Raw genomic sequence first — 23,342 nt, forward strand, 5'->3', positions numbered from 1 at the left:
TGGGCGTTAACACTCGGGGTTTTTAATAAAAGCTTCCTTTCCGATATTGACGAAGGAATCACGTTGTCAAATCACAAACGAGACGGATAATATTTACATAAAAAATCTTATATTAATCCGGGATCATTGTCTGGGATTATGACAATACGTGAAGGATTTTGGATTCCATAAGAGATAAGGGAGATTCTTTAACTCGAAAATAGAAGACTTTTGAAACAGTCGGCTAATGGATTTTTTAAGAGTTATCTTTGAGTGTACTCTTTAAGTTTTCAAATACTTAATGTTTACCCTAACGTGCATCCCTAAGCATTTATTCACAATAGAAACTGCAAAAAATTCTTTCCACTTCATTATTTTTTCAACTCAAGAAATCTTAGTGCAAAAACTACTTGTTCGGTCTAAACAGAGGCATTAAGAGGCTGGATTTCGTGAACCCTTCATTATATTAAAAATATCGGTCTGTCGAATTCCCTCCTATTGTTTAAAACGCTTTCCTTTTAAAGGAGATCGATGCCATCACTGTTTGCGTGATCACGCTCACGAAGGTCACTCAAAATGGTCTCGTCATGCTAAAAACTGATTGTTTGATATGGATCCATATCGCTTGCTCCCTTTAATTGGTATCACAATAATCCAATCATTACCTAACAAGTGATCATTTTTCGGTACTGAAATAATTATAACAAAAGTAAAATATTATAAATCATAATGTAATATCCGGACTTTTAATAAATAATTTCCTTTGCGACCTATTCCCTGACAACAAAATTCGTTCAATTAAAAGGGTCTCCCAACACTGATCCAGGCGGTTAGTTTAGGCTGTTAGCTTGGATACTTAAGTTAGTTATTATCTCCCGCCTTAAACGAACTATGACTTAGGAAGTCACGCAACACTCTATCCAAGAACGACTGCAAGGTCACCATATCAACGAAACCATCTCTTGGAGACATTCGTTGATACGTAAATGCGTTTGTAGCTTGAAAACTGGTCTGGTACCTCCCATTATTTATCATCGAATTGCGATCAGCACATCGAGCTTTGTCTTGCCATGATTCGTCTTGTTTTGATATGGAGGTTCAGAGCTATCTTAAAATTGCTTGCAAATAAAATTGATAATTCCTTGTTGACAAATTTTAGTTATCTATCTAAGAGTTCCGACGGACTCGATTAGCCAGGCTATCCTTCCGCACAACAACACAAATACAACACTTTTACTCAATAAGAAAAAAGAAAGAAATGGATGGTGTTTTTGTTGTGTGGGTTAACCGGGAAGGTCGAGGAAATGGTTGACCACCCCAAACATGCGATAGACACGCCAGATTTTCGACTAGGAAACAGAAATACAACACTTTTACTCAATAAGAAAAAAGAAAGAAATGGATGGTGTTTTTGTTGTGTTGGTCGACCGGGAAGGTCGAGGAAATGGTTGACCACCCCAAACATGCGATAGACACGCCAGATTTTCGACTAGGTCTGCTTTTATTACTTGTTACGAACATGAGTGAAAAAGAGGCCGGACCATCTTTTTTATTTCCTGTTATCTTTTCCAATAGCCATATTCTAAAACGATACGTTAAAACAATTGTAACTGATTGGACATGTTCTAGAATGCAGATTTCTGAAATATAACAAATAGTTTTTAATCCAAAGTCATTCCATTCGTGATTAGAGCGAAGGTTACCCTGTCACATGCTGACATAGGGCAGCTAGACCCCGCAGTGACCGGGAAAGTCGATATTTGTAAGGTTAAGCCGTCTTTATTCATAGGGGTCATCTATATTGCAAACTACAAGTGGCATGCGTCTACTGTTCTTTTTTTGATTCACTGAACCTCACTTTTGTGAATTTATTTTGTTGGTAAGCAGAAAGAGTATTGGAAGAAGTCAGTCAGATGTCGAAATGGTTGGAAAATGTGTGTTGCACATTTCAAACACCTCCTGTCATTATTATACAAGATCGGAATGATATTTGAAACCTAACGTTGTTTTAAAATCTCGTTTGATATAATTGCTTGTAAAGTTATGTCTGTAAGACGGGTAGATCTTAGTTAGTCAAAAGGGAAAAAAACGGAAGTTCTATATAATATCGGTCGTTTTCGGGGTCGCAAGTTTTTCATTCTGTAATAATCGCGTCACAAAACTCAACACTTCTACCGTCCACAAACCTAAGCCAATTATCGAATTTGCAAGTTTTTGGAATCTTAGCTTATCGTGTTAACACTTCATGCAGACAGAAATTATTGTTTACAACCAGACTAATTCAGAATTCTTTTCTATTTAAATCCAGTTTCTTTTCTTAGGTACCCTTTTTTGTCAAAGAGTACTCTTTTTTACCATTTCACCCGTTGAAGAGTGTGGGGCGTAATAGAAATTTTTCACATGGTCAACAGCTGTCAAGGGTAACCTCCGAGAGCAACCTTGTAGAGAGTATGAAAGGGCGCTAGTAAGCCGACATTGCGTCAACAAGGAAGCCACGAAACTGTTCATGAACATTTCCGACACGAGCCAAAAAAGTTGAACTCCCAATAACAATTTACGACACAATGTATATTACAATATAGATGAGATGAAATTATCAAATGTGGTCAACTTTACATTCGAAAAATTGAATTGAAAAGCAAACTGACTTGCACATTGACTCCAAGATTAACGACGGCTACAGACTTTCATATGTAAGGAACTAATACTACCTACATTTTCCTTCCATATGATCGATTTTTTTGTTAGGAAACTTGATGGAAAGACGTTTTGTCTTGTTTTATGCGGCATTCCGACGACAACTTATGTGATGGTCAACTCACATGCCCCGAAATGCATTCCATGGTTTTTTTTAAATGTACATGTTCAGAAAAGAGTAAACTTTTTAAAACAGAGACATCAAACCACTGTATATAATAAAATTCACACTTACGCGAAACGAGAGTAAAAATGGCTTGTATCAGACTCCACTCTGTCCTCTATGAAAGGCGCACCCCATTAGATGTTCGAGCCAAGTATAATCTACGTAGCTGGTGGTTTTAGCTGAATCCTTAAAGGAGGTAGTGGTGTTGACGTATCACATCCGTTTGTGTACCGACATCGCTTACCGTGTTTATTCGATTAAACGCCGCGGCGTTTATTAAATTTTTCGTGATTCGAGCGCGGCATTTTTTCGAGGGTGGTGTTTATTTGAAATCCAATTTATTTCTTGCAAACAATAGTATGCTAACTGACCATTTTAATTTTAAAAAACAGAAGCATGTTTTGGTGCTAGTCTATAAAAAGTCATTTTTTGTATTGTTCTCAATTTCACAATTTGCATGTTAATATTATTGCAATACACAAAGTGAATAAATATCTAATGACAGATATGCCTCCTCGACATCAGGTATAATACATTGAAAAGGATTTGTGTCTGGTTCACACAAAATTTCCCTCTGCGATCGAAGCAATGATCGCTGTGTGCCTTTTGAGTCCATTATTCGAATAAACGCCGCATCATGCTGCGGCGTTTATTCGAGGGCGACGTTAATTAATATTTCATCGTGGTTGTAATATTTGTAATATTTCATTTTATTAATTTCATTGTGGTTTTTCTAGGTGCCTCTTTCTGAGTGCGTTTAAGAGGTGGCATATGTAAGTGCGCTTTCAAATATTTTTAAAAGACCTCTAGGCATCCTTGTAACCTTAAGAAATAGTAAAACTTACATCTGACAAACTGCAAAGTTAATATGCAAAAGTCAACTGGTTTTTCTGTTCGTAAATACCATAAACTCCATAAGAAATGAAGGAAAGCGGAAACGACAAACATGCATCTTGTTTTTCTTCCCACAATGCCTTCTGTTTCATCACATTTTGTTCAGTATTCCTGACAGGTTCTTAGAGAATAGAGTATAAAAGGTGCACGAATATACAACATTTTCTTCAAGACTTCAGAGAATAAAATGTAAACATAAGGAAAGCATATCACTGTTTAGCGTCTGAGTTTTTTGTTTTGTTTTGTTTTTTTTTTTTTACTCGACGCTTTTCTTGTTGATGTCGACTTTTCAGGGAGATATGGCTCGTATGTCACCAATTTTTGTATTTCTAACCACAATCTACTTGTGAACATGGACACTTAGTATGCCACCGGAAACAGTTTTCTAGTCTGAAACAGGAGGGCTGTGTTAAAACTGACCTCTCTCTCTCACCACTTTCTTACAGTATTTATACTGCAGCTTCTGTGATTTGTAGACCCCCCCCCCCCCCACCATTCCTACTGAAATATACCCATAAAAATACCTATCGAACGTTTCCGCGACAAGACTTGATTCGATTTTAATGAGAGTAAGCAGACCTAAATGAAAATATTTTAAAACACCTTCCTTTCAACTACGCAGGAGCAGGTTGTGAGACGGTCCATGTTTCTTATTATCACTATTATTATTATTATTATTATTATTATTGTTATTATTATTACTTCTTTTTTTCCTTGTGAAAGGATTCGGATGGCTTCAAACGATCGGAGTTACAACGAGAAAAGCAGCGAGAAAATAACAAACTATCTGCCTCTACCTTCGAAGTCTCCTTGCTTTAAAACAAATATTTCGTGCAAGGTGACTCTTATCTTCAACCATATCCGTCATGTTATTAGGATTGGATTGGTTGATCAACTATAACATTATAAAAATGCTATTCACTTTCAGTCTGTGTATTATGAAACTTAAAGGAAGGAAAGAAAAACAAAACAAAAAAACCTCATCGTTATGCTACGCCATCTGCCATTCGAATCACGAGAGCGTATTTAAATTTTTGCTATAAAACTTACTTTGCTTCATATGTCGGTAGGGTTCTTCTCTATTTCTTACCTTCACTATGCTCAAATTTACTGTGATCGGACTGTTCCTCTATCTTTCAGCGCAATTAGGCAATAATCGTCGCATCAGTTGGTAACCGAGATGAAAAAGCCCATGAACAATAAATTATTCTCATCAGTTAAATAAAAATTCGATTAATGCTTGCGGCGATAGGGAATGATGAATGTTAAAATCAACAAACCAGTTGCATATCGGATGCATTGTGTGCAGCCTTAATTGAAGTTTAGCAATAGAGTATGAAAGAAAACAGAAAGAAAACAGAATTCTTGATGAGCTGTTGCTTCGATTGCTCCTTATTTTGGTCACATTCTCTGACAGAGAAAAATATGAAAAAAAAAAAAAAAAAAAAAGGAAGATTGTTTTGACATTGTTATCAGTAAAGTTTGACAAGCTCTGGAGAAGAACAAGATTGGAAATGGTTTTGTCTTCTGAATAATGAATGAAATCACAGGTTCTGTGTGTTTAATTCTCCTCAGAACGAAAAAAACTGATTAAGTCTCTGTGGATGAATTCATGATTCCGTGAATTTTTTTACATCTGGGTGCGTTTCTCTTGACAACAAGACTGTAACAAGATGAATGAAGGGACATAAGAAATTCTAGTTTTTTGTGAATTCTAATCTGTCCTCGGAAAAATAGTAAAGTGTATTGCTTGGAGCAGAAACCTAAAGATAGCTTTTCCTCTTTTCTTCTCGAAATGGAACACCAGGCCGTCACAATTTTTTCTAACAAATAAAAGGATTAAGAAAAGAAGTTGTCTAACAGCTCTGGCAGACCTCCTGGCGTAGTGAATAGAAATAAAGAAGAATCCAAAAATTAATAACAAAGACGAATGAACAGATCTCCCCAGGGCCTACGACAAATTGTTGATGCATGACCAACTTGGCCATGCATTTCCATAACGTTTGTCTCCAGAAACGTCTGCAAAGACCAAAACCAGGCTCTGTAATAAGGTATCGCTCTGTTGTCACCGATGAGATTTCAGGGACATTTACCCAAGCTTCGATGTTGTTTGCGCGCTTTCTTTCAAATAAAACTTACTCCTAAGGATTCCCCCAGGGTATTTTTCGGTGGCTGACCATCAGTGCCGTAGGCGAAGAATAAATGTTTTGCGGTTGCTCTGCGATAAGGGAATGGGCTCTCACCACACTAGGTCCGTTTTGTAAGTAGTTATGCGAGGATAAGCTGCTTCGAAAAACGAAAAATCTTCAACATTTAAAAAAAGTAAACATGAAATGTCTTTTTTATCGTCAGGATATCAATTGCATCACCTGGAATAAAAATGATTAATTTTGGTGCAGGCTTCGTACTTCAAAGGACATCGCCGACATATAAATGAAGTGTGTACGGGAGACCGTTGTATTATCAAGTGTTATGGCCCCGCCGGCATGTATGATCAATCTAACCTGATGTGATAAAAACATTCAAAAACCTCGCGGCTCCATCTGTGGAGGACAGAAAATCAACGATATCTATGAAATTTTATAGCATGGTATACTATCGCCAGTTTCTCGTTGTCAATTTGTGAGAACGAGCGGAAAAGAGGGGAAAACTAAAAGAAAGAAAAAACCATGGGGGGGGGGGGGGTGTGGCGCTAACCCATGCAAATTTTCTCCCGTCTGCTCATTCGTCGGTCTTTCCGACAAAGCGTCTGACACGCGACATTTAATCAAATAGATTTGATGCGCCTCGTTGTTTTGGTTTTCCCTCAGAGGTCACATGACAGTCTTCAAGATGTTATTTTCTTTGTAAATTGCTACCGGTACCTTGATTTCTATGAAGAGAATGCATCAAATAAGATGCATTTCCAGTGATCTGTGATGGGCTATTAGCATACGGTAAGAGAAAAAGCGCCCACTGACAGAGAGAAAGATTATACATAAAATATGCATGGTGATATGGACAATAGCTTCTTTTGAAAAATGGAATTCAAAGCTAATATCGTCCTCATGTAATCATATAATCCTTCCAATTTTCATTACATGAAGTCAGTGCAAAATTCTAGCAGCCAGGAGTTTTTTTGTAGTTGTTTAATACATCATATCTCTGGAAAAGCTAACGAGAAATTTCTCTCAATTGCTCGGAAATTTAAATATACAAATATCCTTTACATTCTTCGCAACGAAGTGGAACCTCGTTTCAATGTTCTAATCATTTAATTTCCTCTTTTCCTTCATGATAACGAGTTATCTCTACGTATTTATTTTATGAAATTGTCTTCCCACAGGGCCATAACGGCCTGTTCGCAGTGAGATATCTGAAATGGTTTTGTTCAAAATACAGTTAATCTAACCAGTGATTAAAATACATTTTTGGCACACTTCTCGAGCCCTGCTACACTTTGCTTTCTTCAGGTTTGATCTACACTAAGATAAAATTCCAGAGAACGTTAGCCCTTACGTATGTACATTTTCATACAAGAGAAATCAAAACCGAGTTAAGAATGTTCAGTTGTTTTAGATTAACGCTAACTGCTTTTTAAATGATCGACTCCTAGTCGTCAAGCCTCTTCAAATATTTCATTCGCAATAACCGTAGACGGCAACTTAGAGAAGGTGAGAAGTTTGTAGGGGTGTCACTTTTCTTTTACTACTTCCTGTTCTGAGAAACTTGTTGTCCTTCTCTTAACTAAGCAGGCATAAGATTCGGGCGACCAAGAAGGTTATGTTCTTCCACCTATTGTTTTATGATGTTAATTTTTCTTCAAGTGTGGTCTCTCGTAGCTGATCAAACTGTTCATTTTTATCATTTTCTGTCGCCACCTTTCCATCACCATTCTCACTCGCAATATCCGCATGACTGCTCTCCATTTTCTCTGGATCCAGACCTGTGGACGCCTTGATCATTGTTTGACTCCGTTCAGTACCGTTTGCGGCGTTTTCGCTTTCTTCTTGTTGATGATGTTCGCCTTCATCGCTCGTATCTTTGGTTTCTATGCTTGTATGCTCTTTGTTCCAATTTTCAGTAACTGCGACCGAATGGGTGCCACTACTAGCATAGTTTACATCATTAGGTATCTGTTCTGTTGGAACTGATCCATCAGGACTCGTTATCTTAGTAGTATCATCCTGCGCCGTTAAATTTTCACCACTCATAGCCGCGGAATCATCCTTAATGATCGCCGTAACATCTCTAAAATCGTCCACTCTTTTTCCAAAAGTTTGATCCTGACTTGTATCTGAATCGTGAACAGCCGATACTTCTTCACTTCTCTTTAGTTTGTGTGATCCATCGATTTCGTGGGAGGTTTCTTCCATGGTTTTCTCGTTATTACCTCTCAGAGCCAGGATCTGATCCACTCCCGAGCGTCGTCGGGGCTTTTCATCACCCGAATATCCTCGGGTCTGCTCGTTTTCCTTAATGTGAACACTGCTAAGGAACGCTTGAGGTAAGTCATCTTTTCCAGTTTGTAACGAAGGCTGTTTTTCAACGGTAAGACGAAGTTCTTTATTACTGCTCTCCTCTGTAATACTCCGTCTCTCCAAATTTCCATTTTCGTCGCTCTCTTGGGCTTGATGTCGAGTATTTTGGTCAGCATCTGTCTCATCCCTTGATTCACTTCTCATTATAAATGCAGACTTTGGGTATTCATTGGGCAGCGAATTTCGTGCATTTCTTTCCTCAATGATGGAATAATCTTTAAGACATTCCTCCAGGTTTTTACGCACTGCAATCAAAGAGATAATACAGCCGATTCTTAAGTAAAAACAAATTATAACCTCTGGGCCACTACAGCGATATTTGTATGCAAGGAGAGAAGCGGTGTGAAGCTGAACCGGGTTTTTACTCAAGCGTCCTACGAGCAATTTGGGAAATGTATTACCAATTTCTTGCGACAAAACTACTTCCCGTGTAAAATTGGGGAAGAACCGGTTGAAAAGCTTGCTCAAAATGAATATTAGGCAGATTTACGCGATTGAAGAGTAAAAGACAACGTCTTCTGTAACAAGGATGAGGAGTGTAGTAAAAGCTTGGTTTCAGCGCATTTCGATGGAGCACTTAGAACCCAATTTGAAATAAATCGCTACAACTAATCAGAAATAACTTAATATCACAAACAGCGAATGAGAATTCAAAGTAAATTCCTGTTAATTCGCTTGCAGCCCGGGAAAACGACAGGAGAGGTGTGATTAAATCACGATTGGCTTTCTTTCCTGTTTTTTTTTCCTCTAATTGGCAATGATGCTGTTGGAATTAAAAAAAAAAAAAGCATCACCGCCATTACTGCCTCTTCCAGTGATTAACTAATTTTTGTAACGGATTGGGTAAAAGAAAGGCGAAAGTTCTGTAACTGGTGACGATGCTACTTCAAATATGAAAAAAAACCCACCATCATCGGGTGCCTCTTCCTTCAGATTTTCTAGTTCTAAACAGTATGAAGGTCTTCTGCTTCCACCAGTCATTTCCTTCAGCATGCGAGCCCGCTCAACCTCCATTTCAGCCCGTAAAACAGCAGTCTGCTCTCTTTCCTGTGCCATGCGCTGTCGTCTATACGCAGCTTCTGCTCGCTGTTGGGCCGCTACTGTCACTTGGGACTGGGCGCGAGTTTCTGTCGGAGAGATGTGTAATGAAGTTCATGGAGAAATATTGGAATAAGGAATCTTTAGCTATCAGTCTACAAATACGGCAAATAATGTTAGTATAAATAAAAAAATAAAAAATCAAACACATATCAATGGTTCGTATACAGGTATAAAGGGCATATTAGGCGAAGTTGCGTTATTCCAGAGTATCGAAAGACAATGGATTGCATGTTAAAAGCGTGAGATCGAAAATGATGATAATTCGCACTCAGTCCAATCCCAAAATTCCAGATTGTACGAAGATAGAAAAGCGTAGGCATCTCAAAACGAGCGCTATTTGACCTGGACTTCGCAATTTTTTTCGTAGTCGGATAACAATGAGGAGGAAGTCACTTTCTAAATCAGTAAAGTAATCCTTCCTTGCCCTTGTTAAAAAAAAAAAAATCCGGAAGAACCTTGGTACAAAGCTCAGCTCCGAAACTGCCTTCCTATCGGGCGACTGCTGCCAATATATTCAAAGATAAAGTGGCAGATTTGATGATGACATCATCTAATAGTTAACCGTTATCGGTTACGACGAATACCACGCGGCTCGTGGTAATCAGTTTGTTGGCGTACGTCGTGAACTTGATCAGAAAATAAATTGAAAAAACAATTAACTGAAGCACCTTCACAGGTATGATAAGATGCTTGAACTGCCTCTTTCAAAAAAGTACTTGGCCCTTAGAGATATATTGGCAATATATATTTTATGACTGGAATTGACTGAGTAGAGAGCAGAGGACGACACGTAACAAAACTTAATGTCACAAAAACTAGTATTAGCTTAGCATTCAGTTCTGCTGACATTGAGCTAATGCAAAACGTCCGTTGTTGTGCAACTAATATAAAGAGCATTCGAGACTACTTGAGGATTCAGGGACTCAATAACAGTTAGGACAGTGGCCAAACTCTGGATGAAGCCCTCTAAATGACACAGTGTACTCACCCTCATCCAGAGAGTAAGTAAGATCAAAAGAAGATTCCACGTTGGACTTCCCAATGCTGCGTGTGAGAGGGTGTGCCACATCACCTAAATCACTGTCATGACGGCAAGAGCTGGTGAACGCCCTTTTGATCGGAGATGAGGTGGTCTCTGGCACGATAAACGGCTGGAAAATGGTCATAGTCATCTCATCAGTAACTCTAAGAGCGAGGGACTTTTCAAACAGGTTATCCACGAAAGGACCACCACTGATAAGGTCATTCTGCCCTGCTCGTGGGGTAACGATTTGCTTAAGGTTTAACAAAGGTCGATCAGTTGAATTGACATCGGCACGACTACTTACTCGATGTTTCCGCTGACCGGTTAATGATGAACGTAAAGCTTTTGCTATTCGCCCCGATGAGATACGGCAGCTTTTATGCCGAGCTCCAAAAGCAAATTGTGTGGTTCTCACAAACCTCGAGGTGTGGAGCAACCGCTTCCGAGAGCAGGACTTCGGCAGACTAAGAGCTGGCAAACGTCGTAGCCTCAACACATTGGCAGATGATCGGGATAACTCCGCAAAACACAAGGTGTTTAACGGCTGCCTGCGAAGGTACGCCATGAGGGCAACAAACTGAACAGCAAAACTAAGCAAAGTGCTTGACGTTCTACCAAAGGTAAAATTCGTGGCACCAGCGAGTAACTGAACCAAGGCCCTTACTCAAGATGCTCACTTACTTATAAATCGATGATAGCAATACTGGTACCTGCAAATCTGTCCAATGAGCAAAGCTGAACTCCAGAATGGACATCTATTTAACTCCGCCTTCAGTTTAAATGATAAGGTTACATGCATGTCTCAAACGCTTGGTTAGTATTGCAGTGTTCAGATAAGAGATTCTAGGCTTTTGGGAGCCGAAAAAAAAAACTTTTTCTGATTAAAAATGATTTGTTATTCCTGTTTGTAGTAAGGTTTTTAAGGTGCTGAGTAATTCAATCCTAATGAAAGTGTTTGTAATTTTCTCCAGCACTATTTCAAAACCATCATCCATTTTATCCTGAAAGCATCTGAACCACCATTAAAGCTTTTATCCTAATTGTGTGATTAGATAACACGGAGATACTCAAACACTACTAAAGCATGAACGCACGAGCCATTACACTTGAATCTGCAATAGACAATACAGCGTCAAGAGGCTTTTAAACACTGATTTAATTTCACGTTATGGAATAAAGATAATTCTCAGTGTGTTGAATATTTTTGGTATGTGCTGGCCTTTTAAATTTTAAAGGTAATTTGGTCTTGAACAGAGGTTAGATTCTGCGGCAGACTCTTGGGGTTTGGCACTGAGCCGTAATAAGCTCTAACTTGAGGAACACGAGAGCTTTAAATCGTTTGCGATGAAAGTTAAAGAATAAATGACAGATACGCACAAACTCAGTTTTAAAGCACTTAAGATACAGTGTGAGTCGAGTACAGCCCTTAGTGGCATCGCTTAAAAGCTGGTTTGAAATATACGAGCTAGATGTTTATTTACATGGGTACAGAAGAGATGCTTAAAACTGTGAAATAGGACCAGGAGATTGACTAGTATGGAACAGCTGGGAACATTTTTGAATTGGCAAGAATAGGGACAAAAACTATAACTGTATTGTCAATGATTTTTGGAATCGATTCTTCGGTGTGCCTGTGGGAAGGCGAATGATTGGCAAGTTACACGAAATGAAGAACGACGAGATCACATCTATCAACAATATTATCCATTTGGGTTTAATATATCGCCGAAAAATAGATCGACAACACCACTGTAATTGAAACTTCCAACTTAAATCCATTTACAGCTGCTTAGTTAAGTATATTTTGATGCGCAACAATTTTCCAAGGTCTTGTTTTGGTATTGATAAAGGTCGAACATGTAACAAGGGCCGACACGTGCCATGGTTTTATCTTCTCGTTTATCATTTCATGATTAAAAAGAAAAAAAAACTAGACTTTCTGGCGTCCGTAAGTCGGGATACTTCTGCAGAAGTGAAGGCTCACCACTTGACCGAAATTTTTTAGGAATGGTTCCTTGTTTCCCTATTTTGTTTTCTAAGGTAAAAATTTCCATAATATTTAAATTTTGTCTCATTTGTAGTTTCCAAAATTTGTAGCAGACTGAGTAAAGACTTAATTGAATTTCATGACTCCGGGCGCTACTTTGTGATTTACTTAAAATATTTACCAAAGTTTAAGCCAACATAGTTCTCAAATTGTTCTGATCTCTCCCTTTGGCACCTCAAGCCTTAAATACTCTGGTGAGAAAGAAAACCTCTTATGCAAACCGTCTGTTGGTCTGATTATTTAAACAAAGTTTAGTCTTTATGTGGCAAAACCGCGTCCTAAACAATCCTCAATTTTGCGGAACCTTTTATCTGAACATTTATTCTTGTGACCAATGTCAAGAGGGCCGAGAGCTAACAATGGAAAGACATTTATTTCATCAAATCAATACTCCTATAAAGAAAGCCTGAGACTCACTGATTGTGTAAAACCGTGGTTTGGGTTAGACCTCGCGTAAATGACCGGCCCGAAAGTCCCCCCTCCCCTTTCATTGTTCAATCTGTTCGACTAGAAAAGCAACGATTAAGAACTTAATTCACATTTCAGTTGTAACGTCTACTATCAAACAGGAGATCGTCTCACAATATCACATGCTGAGAGAGTATATCACTCAAGAAAATTAAACTTATGCATTTTTTTAACGAGCTTTCAGATATTTTGCAAGACCGAAGAATGTTTATTGGCCCCGCAGGGTTTTTTGGCCTCAGAGGGCCAAAAACCCGAGGAGGCACCTTAGGACTCCCCGCGTAATATAGAGGAAGACTTGAGAAGAGAGAATGTAGGTATTTTCGGTAGATCATAACCAGAAAAAATCTCGATTTGATCGCTTGCACGGCCGCAAGGTATCAACGTTTTTCCCGCAAATGGTCATGGGCGGCCAGCAAAAAGACACGCGCGCGAGGACTTTTGGGATCGGCGTCTTTGACACGAGCTTTGTCCTTGTCGAGATTTCGAGTTAAGCGTCCGCGTCGAGAAGCGTTTCCAAGTCCAACGGTAATTGTGTATAGCATCTTTCTAACAATTAAAGGTAGTTTTGAGTTTAAAAGGTGATCAGAATCCGTCAAAAGAGAAACGGTTGTGTGAAGTCTCAATCGAAGGCGGCGGAGGGTCCACAGCTCAGTCAGCTAACGTGAGAACTTAAAGCAAAGAACTTGCAGCATAATTAAAGTATAACCAGATATCAAATACATGAAAAAGTTGAGCTTCTAACTCGTTTGCTTTGATGTTGGATTATTCTCAGAGTTTTAGAGTTTCTTCGGTCGGAGTCCACGCGACCATCAAAGTGTGAAAGGCGCGAAGAGTGCTGTTTTGTGCTTAAAAGCTGTCTTGACTCATTTGTGTTATACAGAAGTTAATACAGAAATAATTTCACCGATGCTCAGAAGACGGTGTAAGTTTAGCATTTTGACCGAAAGACTCGGTTAACTCCGATTTGTCCGCCGCAAATCAAGCTTATTGCACAAAGCCGAAAGACTCGGCAATTTCTGGATTTGTCAGAGGCAAGTCTGTTATTGGGCGCGAAGGACTCGCAGCACAACTGAAAGTAAACAGTAGTCAAAGAAAGGAAATTACTGGTTGTAATTGTAAATTACAGCAAAAAAAACATCCCAAGCACTTCGCAAAACTACATTTTGTACACTTGTAGTATTTTGAGATCCAAAATTACTAAAACCAAAGTATTGAGCCACAATTCCGTAACAACATAACAGAAAAATTACACAACTGTAAACAACAAGCCCAACTAAAAAAAAAAACAAAAGAAAATGGTACTGTAGGGCGGGGGCAGCTCTAGTGAGAACTATAACTAGTATCATTACTAGCCACCATCTCAAAATTGATTACTTCCTAAATTCAAAAGATCCTTCAGTCAGACTCTAAATTGGTAAGATAGTAGCCAGAAATCTTGTCACTGGACCATTAACCATCTTGTCACTGGACCATTATCTAAACCAATCACATCATTGAAAAGTTGTCAAACGATACTCAGTCAGATCAAGTAATCGCAGCAAATGACACTTCCTAAAGTTGTTATTTGTTAATCTTTTTTTACGAACTACTTTCCGGGCTAAATGACGTAAATTTGAAAGACCAAGTGGCTGCAATTAATTTTTTTTTTCGCAAGTGTAATGACCTTATACCTCTAATCCGTTTACAGCTTATTAACTTTGACACAAAAGACTGCATGTGGCGTTTCACTCCACGTCAGATGCAGAGCTCTACGGTAATAGGCGGATACGAAAGCGGATATGAAATTCTGAAGCTGGGTTGTAATGACGGCATGAAAAAGTGAAGCTTTGATGCCGGAGCCGGGCAAAACGAGATTCCGAATTGGCGTGAAACTTCTGATGACTAACTCTGATGAATGTGATGTACACGATTTTTCTTGCAAAGACTGACCTAATTGTTTTTAAATGTAGAGTTACTTGGTTCCAAATGAAGAACGAAGAGAACGAATTCTACGTTGAAACATGACTCTAGTAGTAATAAACTTAAATGAACGGAAATAAAACATCGTAGACTCCATCATAAGTGTTAATAGCTATAAACTTCAATTATTTTTGGAATATTTTGTTGTGATAGGGCGATGATTTGACGACAATACTGGTCACAGCACTCCTGATTAATTGTCAAGTAGAGCAAGTGTCGAAGCGTGGGTTATCTTCTCTTTTATCATCGTATACATACGCTCTTTTTTTTTTTTTTTTTTTTTACTACAGCAGGATACCAAAATATATACGAACGTAGTTCCGACATTTTTCTCAAATTTTTTCTTAAGTTTCTTTTTTTTTTTTTTTTTGGAATGTGATGTGGGGAGGGGTGGGTGTGTTAATCATCATGGCTGTTTGCGCATCCAAGTAGTAATTTCCCTTGTTCAGTTAAGAAAACAACTTCCAAAAGGCCCCAACTTTTAATTTTCATATATACATCGATGATTATGGCAAAAAAAAGTGTTGAAATATCTTGAGACCTCCCTTTAAACGGGAAACTCTGTGGAGCCGAACTGAAAAGTTAATTCAGTCTGCAACACCGATACCAACATCGATCACCAAAATCAGTTCAAACTTTAAGAATCGTTTTGGATCTACAAACAATAAACGAGATTGTCTCCAAATATTATTAGCATCATGAGAAAAATGTATTATTGAAATAAACCTAAAGCATTTCCAACGAGCTTTCGGATATCACTTAAAAGACAAAGCCGAAGGCAAGCATTAAGTTATACTGACTTGACGAAATACCAAGATTGATTGCCCCCAAAATTCATAAAATTACTCTATTAAGGTTTACAAGGTAATATATTAGCCTTGAATTTCTTCTTTATAGTATCTTCGATGAATTATCTTCACTTAAACAGATCGTTTTGCATCTGATTGTACTACAAGTTAAAAGCAGGCAGACTCGGAAACGGAGGAAGACCGGCGCCGGGATTTGTTTGCTTTCAGAGCAAATAAAATTGATGTTTCTTCGGTTGTTATGGCGGTAGACAAACAGAAAGTTGTTAAGAGATTATGCGTATTAGTTGAGAAATGTTTCAAATAATTTAAACGTAAATTATAGTCAAAATTCAGGTCCAGTATGACTGGAGATGCGGTAGCTGAGTGGAAATATACGTAATCAAGCTCGAGTGTGAATGTTGCATGTGTCTTTGAGGGTTTATGACTTCTCTCCGTTGCCAGAACCCGCGGGAAAGCAAATATCAATATCTACAATACAAATCTTACACTAAAAGTTTCCCGAAATATCACCTTCGATCGCGACAGTCAAAAATTGTTCAAAATTCCTCATACAAATACTTCTGCCAGTTATCTCAATATATCGCTAAACATTTGCTTGAAAGATTAATTGTTTCATGCGGAAATGAACGAATATCATAATTTTATACTATGAAACTAAATTAACTCACTCTTTCTTTATATTAGCCTTGATTGCTCGGTCAAATACAAATTAACTTTTTCATGATAAATATGCCGTTGATCGAGCATCAATAAACTAAGAGCAGAAAATTGTGGTTAGGCTATACACTAACCAAGAAGTGAAAACGTGTCCAAACGCCGTAAAAGTTAGTAATTGCCGAGTCTTTGCTCAGTGGCTTTAGACTCTAAACGCTGTAGGCCATTAATTTTCACAAAATGTACCTCACGCAAGGGAATGATTCAGTGAGTATCGAACTAATTTATCGAGCCATAATTCTCTGATTTAATTTATCCAGCGCTGACAACCACCGCAGCTTTCAGGCAAAATACCAGCCTCACCACAACAGAACCACAGTGGTCTTGACGAATTGGATTTATCTACACAAAAGATAACCTTAGGGACAAATACCTACTTCTTTTCGGAAGATGAGAGCTGGTTCCACAACCCATTTGTCATACGATGCGATTAGCCTCTATGAATCGTCTTCGCTGCAGTTACAATGAACATTGCGTCTTCCTACTCAGTGCGTGTTTTGACGTTGGCTCTCATTTACTATCGTAAGAATGTCAACTGGCCTTTTGTCTGGGTATTAGCACGCGGCTTAGTGATTGGGTCGAGTGGATAATGTAATGGCATAATAGACTGTAAAATAGAAAATCCGTGTAAAGTAAGATTAAGTTGAGCCACATGAGGGCATAACGATAGGTAATGAGTAAAGCCACTCGCCTCGTAATTTGATCGGAGAAATCTTGAGCTTTAAAGACACAATTTTCGCCGTGGTAAGAAAGAACGCCGAGCATATCACGTACAAAGTCTGTTATTACTAAATTTAGTAAGTTTAGCATCAAAGTATTACGTGCGATCTCCGGTGTGTGAGAGTATTTCAGTGATCAAATTCATCGAACCGGAAGGAGTAAAGGATTTGTTTAAATGTCACGTAGTTTTCTTCGAAAGATATCAAATACTCTCTGGAAAAGCCTTTTTTGCTCTTTATGTATTGTACGGTGTTTTACATACGTACTGTGACCATAGACACAATGGGGCAACTATCGACTACAATCAATCTGTCAAGCCACTAATATATAATCACCGGATGTGGGGGCTAATCTTGTGTGACGCACGTAATTGGAAAATAATCAATATCGAGCACGCTAATCGTTTCTAGTAAATCATTTGATGTCTTTGACCTCCATACTCGATAAATAGCAACAGCTTCTTTTAATGAAACTGCGTTTCGCCCACCTTCTTCGTATCGCTAGTTCCTATGACTCTCCTCTTTCATGCTGTCTGTTGTCCTTAAGAAAAGGCAAAAGGAAACGTCCACAATAGGGCTATTAATTACTTGACAATTTTTACACTAGAAAGACATTTACAATCAGGACAAATGAACGGTTTGCGGACGTGAAAGCGAGCTTTAGGGACGAGCGTCAAATAAGGGCCACGGTGGTACAAGCGAGGGTTTTTTTTTCATGTAACTTAACTCTAATAAAGGCAAATACCAGTACAAGGGAACGTAAAATTTGCGATGATGCGATATTGTGTTATTTTTTGGTGAATTCTTTCGGACATTTTTATATTCGTACAGAGTTTTGCTGTTTTATGATCTCTGTACTTTCGTTTCAACCATTCCTTGGCTGTGCAGGAAAATGAAATTCAAATTTTATGATCGTCTCAGTTAAAAAACTATTTCACTCTTTCTACCTGTTATCTTCATCTCCTTAAATTCAAAAGTGCTGTTGTCGTAATTACCTGAGAAGAAAACACGGTAGGCAAACACTGTGAGCGACAATAGCGCTGCGCACATATTACGTCACGAATTTGAGACCCCTGCCGTGACTCAGACAAACAAACAGCCTTTCCTGGCATTTCAGACTTTCTTGAACAGGTCCCCCAAGGGCCTCAATCATTAGCCGTTATTCTGGCCCTCCCCCAGAAGGGGTGACGATTTGCTCCCCGGCATTCCGTGATGAAAGGGGAAAATGGCGGAGCGACTTAAAGTGAATATTTAAGGTTTTTTCTCCTCCTGAAGTAAGTTTCTGATGAATGATTCCATCTTTTAGCGTACGACTTGATAAGATTTTTAAGATTTCGATCTCTTAACACCTTCATAACAGCTGGAAGAGTCAGCCTCGACCTATCCTCTTTTGAGTCTTGGTAAGGGAAATATATTCATGTGTTCATATTAGTAAAAAGAAGAAAACCTGAGTTTTTAAAGGGTAAACCTGAGTTTTTAAAGGGTAAAAAAGCTGACATTTCGCTCTGACAAAGGGCTAATGCTCAAAACGTCAGTTTTTTTATCCTTTACAGTGGCCAACTTATGTTTTCAACTCAATTGTTCACAGTAAATTACCTGCAGTCCTCTTGGTGCCATGTTGAAGTCACCTAGTGTCCCATGGGACAGAGAAGAGGAAAATGAATGAATGTGTTGTTTATTATTCCATAAATTAACATGATGATAAATGGCCAACAGTCGTGTGGTGCCAAGTTGGTGTAACCATTCTCTTATCCAACACGCAAATTAATGGTCAAGAAAGAAACTACAAAAAGTGAATGCTACCTTCATCTGCCAAAACAGCAAAATAGCTTTAGCAGACTGGAGCTGACTCAAAATCCAACCTAATACAGTCTTTTAAGCATGTGCTAATTATCTCCAGGATGTACAGTAATTTTACAGCCAAGATATATGCAATGGCATGAGGGACAATATTTCAGAGACTAGCATTGGACAAGTTGTGCATAGTTTGTTCTTATGTTTTGTGGTTTGGAACTGAGTGAAGGGAGCAATCAAGGAAAGTTTTTATTCAAATATGCTGAGCTTACACTATTTTGCATTGATTGCATAAGTTAGAAACTACTGAGACAAGAACTCGACTTAAATTTTAAAACTTTGAGCTTAAAGAGAAGCATTACACACCATCAAAAAATAATGTTGATATACTGTGTGGTAGCAAATGGAGGAAAGTAACATTATTGCTGTTGTACATATTTCATTTATGAACTTTCAAAACTTAAGTTCTTTCAAGCATCTAAAATTTCAAAGCAGACTTTGAGTTCATCTAAGAAAAAACTTCAATTCCTTCTTACCTTGATGGAGGAAGGCTCAGTGGACCAATTTTTGATATCTTGTAATGACATAATATGGTATTGAAATCATTTTTTTCTTTTTTCTCCTGCAGATGCATGTCCTAAAGTTTGAGATCTTTAGAATCATGAAAGTCCTGAAAATGATTGCATGTAAGTTATTAGAATGAATACTTGAACCCAGCTTGGGTTCTCCAGATTGATTAAGGATAGTAAAAAACCGCTTTTGGAGATTTGAAGGTCAAATACACTGTGAATGAGATTTCTTTTTTCTTCGAGAGGTACAAAATGATTTTCAGGTGGCTTCTCATATCATGCAATCAAATAAGCTCCAGGTGGGTGGGCGCCTGGCTTGAGTTCAGACTGACCTTACCTGAGGTTCTGCATTGGAGATTGCATCCAGTTAAAATTTATTTACTGGAGTTTGCTTTTGGTAACCATTTACTGTAAAGTAGGCTTAAGTTACATGTTTCTCATACCTAAGATAGCTTTGTTGGTTATCAATTCCTGTGCTTTTGAAACTGGGCTTTGAATTTGCTGGGTAAAGAAATCTTGCATGAGTTTTGGGTTCCTAAAAACATTAAGTTCAGGAAGTGTTATAACATAGCTAGTAAATTTGTCTAATCAAATTCAATTGCGCGAGGGTGCTTCATATTCCTGTTGTGCACGGTCATGACATCAGCAAACATATTCCTCTAGAAAAACGTTTTCCATTGGGTTGAAAATGTTTTAAAACAATTGGTTCATACGTCAGCTGTGTGTTCATTGAGATATGAAGCACTTGGGAAGTTTAGAGAGCACTCAAGAGTTGCTCTAGGCTATGCCTCGAGCAACTTTTACGCATCTTTCGTACTCTCCAAACTCCCACATGCTTCATATCTCAATGAATGCATGCTGACGTATGAACTAATTGTTACCAAAAAAGAAAAAAACCTTTTTCAGTTCAAGTTGTCCATTGGAAACCTTATTCACAGTTTGTTCTGTTTTCTGTTGATGGAAGGATGATTATTTAATGTTTGACACCATCTTAAACAATTTTTTTTTTCATCCGACTAATTGTTTTGTTTTTTCTCTTCTGGTGACCTCTTTAGCCAAAATAGGTTTGCAGGCATCATTGGTGGCTTGTTGTGTCTTTACCATTTGACACCTAAGTGTGATTAGCATCTTATTTCACCTCACAATATCACCTCTGAATCACTCATGTAAGTCATGAGAATAAAGGAAATGATCACTAACCGGAGAATCTCTTGATTGCTAAACAAATTCTCCTTGTCAGCACCTTAGAAAATGTATAGAGAATAGTTTAGAGAATTTACATACTGATGTTAGCATAAAAATGCTGGGTTAAAACTCAGGCTGCCAGTGATTATAAATTACTGTTTCCTTTTCTATGTGCATTGATGTGCATGGTGCTCTGTTGCTGGATGAGGAATCAAGAATGAACAATAACACCAATAGTCCTTTAACAATCAAGCAGTTTTTCAGTATATTATGCTGTGACATAGTTACTGAGGTGTGAAGAATTGTTTTAAGCAATAACATCTTATACTCATGTTCACTTGTCAGACTAACCATTGCATAATATTGGTATTGATAAATGCTTTTCAGATTGCTTCAAAGTTACATCATCAAATATTCGCTAGTACCAATCTCAGACTTAATCAATAAGGGAGGGGTAAGAGAATTGTTCTGAGTAGAGACATGATGTACTGTAGAGGACAAATTTCACCCACATAATTTACTTTGGATTGACAGTTAAAATTAGATCTGTTGATGCATTGATTAAAGGTTAAAAAACTTCTTCAGTTCGACTCCAAAGAGAAATACGTCCTTCAAGTTCAGGTGTTCAGTTTGTCGGTTGTGTCCACTTAATGAAATGTATGTCAGCTGTTCACGTTATTGCCTTGTCCTTGACAATCAACCTAGTTTTTTTAAATCAGATATTTAGAGAGATTTAATCGAGGTTGTATTTTTCTTATACTTTTTCTTTATTTTTTTTTATCATCGACATCAAAAAAAAAACAAGACTGAACAAAGACGTTTATATCCAGTCAGAGATTTGTACAAGAGCAATGAATGTGCTATTGACAAAGGTAGTAATTATTCAGAGAAAAATACTTTGATGTATATAAAGAGTATTTTATGCATGATTGAGATGTTATTTTGAAAACTGGTGACAGTTCTTTTTGAGTACCTGGCCTTCAGGGAAGCCATCCCTTTTTGTAATATTTATGAGAGAGGTAAACTTTCAACTCTCATAGATTTTAATGGGTTATTTTTTCATAACGAAGAGTTATACGGTATATTTAAAACGGGTTCATAGAGAATAATGGTTGTCTGACTAACTCATTGTTTTTTTTACCAGTTCAATTCAGATTGTGAGAGGAAGAACGAAAAAGTCTAAGACAAGGAAAAGGCTCAAAATGTTGGTTCAGCTATCTAGTACCAGTTAAATATTTATTAGAGACATAATAAAGATATTAAATATCTCTGTGTTACGCTTTGTGGATCTCAGATCAAAAACATCATCCTTGAAAGGAAGGCTAAAAATCGTGGGTGAATCCGTCCACCCTTCCCCATCATGCCTTTAAATTGAACCCCATAAGGTCGAGAATTCTTAGACACTCCTTACTGAGCACAAAGAGAGTTATTTATATTCGTATCGTTTACTGTGCCATAAGGCGACACTGGCCTAAATAATCAAAGGCTCCATGGAGATACCTATTAGCATGTCTTAATTATAAGACCAACCGGTGTCCTTTTCCTCCTTTCCAACTAACAATTTTCCGATTTGAAACGTGTTTTTGTTTTTTGTTAAAGAGCAGCAATTAATACATCCTCTCCTCGAAATAGGAATGCGAGAGGTGACCTTTACTTTTGAGTGATTACTTATGTATTCAACCTATACTCCTCTGTGTCCGGGTAGTATTTCCTAATAGAATTAAATATCTTTAATGGATTTTTAAACGTCTCTTTATCTTTACTCGTAAATGGACTGCCCGAGTTTTTTAAAGTTTTCACGCTGTAAGGTTGTCATGAACTTTAAGTGTGGTAAAAAAACTAAAAAACGGTAACACTATTACAGTGTAGTTTCGTGTTTAAAGCAAAACAAAACAAGAATGGTGAAAGAAACATCAAAACTAACGTCTCTGTCAAATATTTATTAAACTCATGTATGATGTCAGTTAGAACGATTACGATCACAAAGTGCCAGTTTCATCGCGGTATCATGGCGATCTCCCGCCTTCGCAGTGTTTCCCCTTCACTTCTTTCGTGCTCTAGCCACTTCTTCCGTGCTTTAAAACAGAACAAAGCATAGTCAGGGCTTCTTTATTTGTTAAGTGACAAGTCTAAATATGTTGAACGTGGCACTATCGCATGGAACAGATGCCAATTTTTCAGTATTTAGTTCTTTAGCGAGCGGATGAAACTTGTGCGAGGCGAGATACTTGCAAATGGAGGGGTTTAATTTTTCATGCTCCTCCCCTTGCGTGGGTCTCGTTCCTAGCGCCTTCTTTACGCTTATCTCACGCTTTCCTCGGCGCGCCCGGAAAAACATATAAGAATGGCACCTGTTTCACGGGCTAATGTGCCAATGTTCGCCTTCTAAACAAGGCAACTGCAGAGTGAATGGATTTTTCCCAGACTGGTGATGAGTTAGGGCAGCACATCGCTCTTTCTAGAGTTGATTATAAGAAAAAATTTATCAAATAAGAAAGATAGTAAATTCTAAGGTTGGCAAAATGAGAGATAAATATCTTTAATTTTCTTGTCTCTGTCTTATTCTGTTCACACATAGAGCATTTTGACATTCCTTATCGTAGCTGTAAGCAGAACACGTGTCACGTATTGACCTCGTTTTGGCGTGAGTCATGGTAGACTCTTTGTGGCTCAGTGGGTAGACGTTTGATTCCTCGT

The 23,342-nt window shown here is 38.0% G+C and overlaps 1 protein-coding gene and 1 long non-coding RNA gene across 7 annotated transcripts; one reads left to right on the plus strand and one right to left on the minus strand.

Moving 5' to 3' along the window:
• Positions 1–6,842: 6,842 nt before the first annotated feature.
• Positions 6,843–11,210, minus strand: LOC131796029 (uncharacterized). Of its 2 annotated transcripts, XM_059113682.2 has the most exons (4): positions 10,686–11,206; positions 10,346–10,508; positions 9,165–9,383; positions 6,844–8,501 (listed from the first exon to the last, which is right to left on the minus strand). In XM_059113682.2, exons 1-4 carry the CDS (start codon positions 10,944–10,946, stop codon positions 7,519–7,521), a joined length of 1,626 nt encoding a protein of 541 aa, XP_058969665.2. In that variant the 5' UTR covers positions 10,947–11,206; the 3' UTR covers positions 6,844–7,518. The 2 variants fall into 2 exon arrangements, with proteins under 2 accessions (XP_058969664.2, XP_058969665.2); XM_059113681.2 differs by having other exon boundaries at positions 6,843–8,501; positions 10,346–11,210.
• A 7,093-nt stretch (positions 11,211–18,303) lies between these two features.
• On the plus strand, positions 18,304–22,243 carry LOC131796043 (uncharacterized). 5 transcript variants are annotated; one of them, XR_010717248.1, is made up of 6 exons: positions 18,304–18,497; positions 19,520–19,577; positions 20,516–20,626; positions 21,033–21,099; positions 21,451–21,517; positions 21,790–22,243. It is a non-coding gene; the product is annotated as an uncharacterized lncRNA (long non-coding RNA). The 5 variants fall into 5 exon arrangements; XR_010717246.1 differs by having other exon boundaries at positions 20,516–21,099; XR_010717247.1 differs by lacking the exon at positions 21,033–21,099 and having other exon boundaries at positions 20,516–20,937.
• Positions 22,244–23,342: the final 1,099 nt, after the last annotated feature.

The sequence above is a fragment of the Pocillopora verrucosa genome, chromosome 4 (genome assembly GCF_036669915.1).
Source record: "Pocillopora verrucosa isolate sample1 chromosome 4, ASM3666991v2, whole genome shotgun sequence".
NCBI lineage: Eukaryota > Metazoa > Cnidaria > Anthozoa > Scleractinia > Pocilloporidae > Pocillopora > Pocillopora verrucosa.

Coding starts and splice junctions, on each gene's coding strand:
- LOC131796029 (XM_059113681.2), bottom strand. CDS start 10,946: ATGGCGTACCTTCGCAGGCAGCCGTTAAACACCTTGTGTTTTGCGGAG. Junction 9,384..10,345: donor TACTTACTCTCTGGATGAGG/GTGAGTACACTG, acceptor TCTCTCCGACAG/AAACTCGCGCCCAGTCCCAA. Junction 8,502..9,164: donor GGAAGAGGCACCCGATGATG/GTGGGTTTTTTT, acceptor CTTTGATTGCAG/TGCGTAAAAACCTGGAGGAA.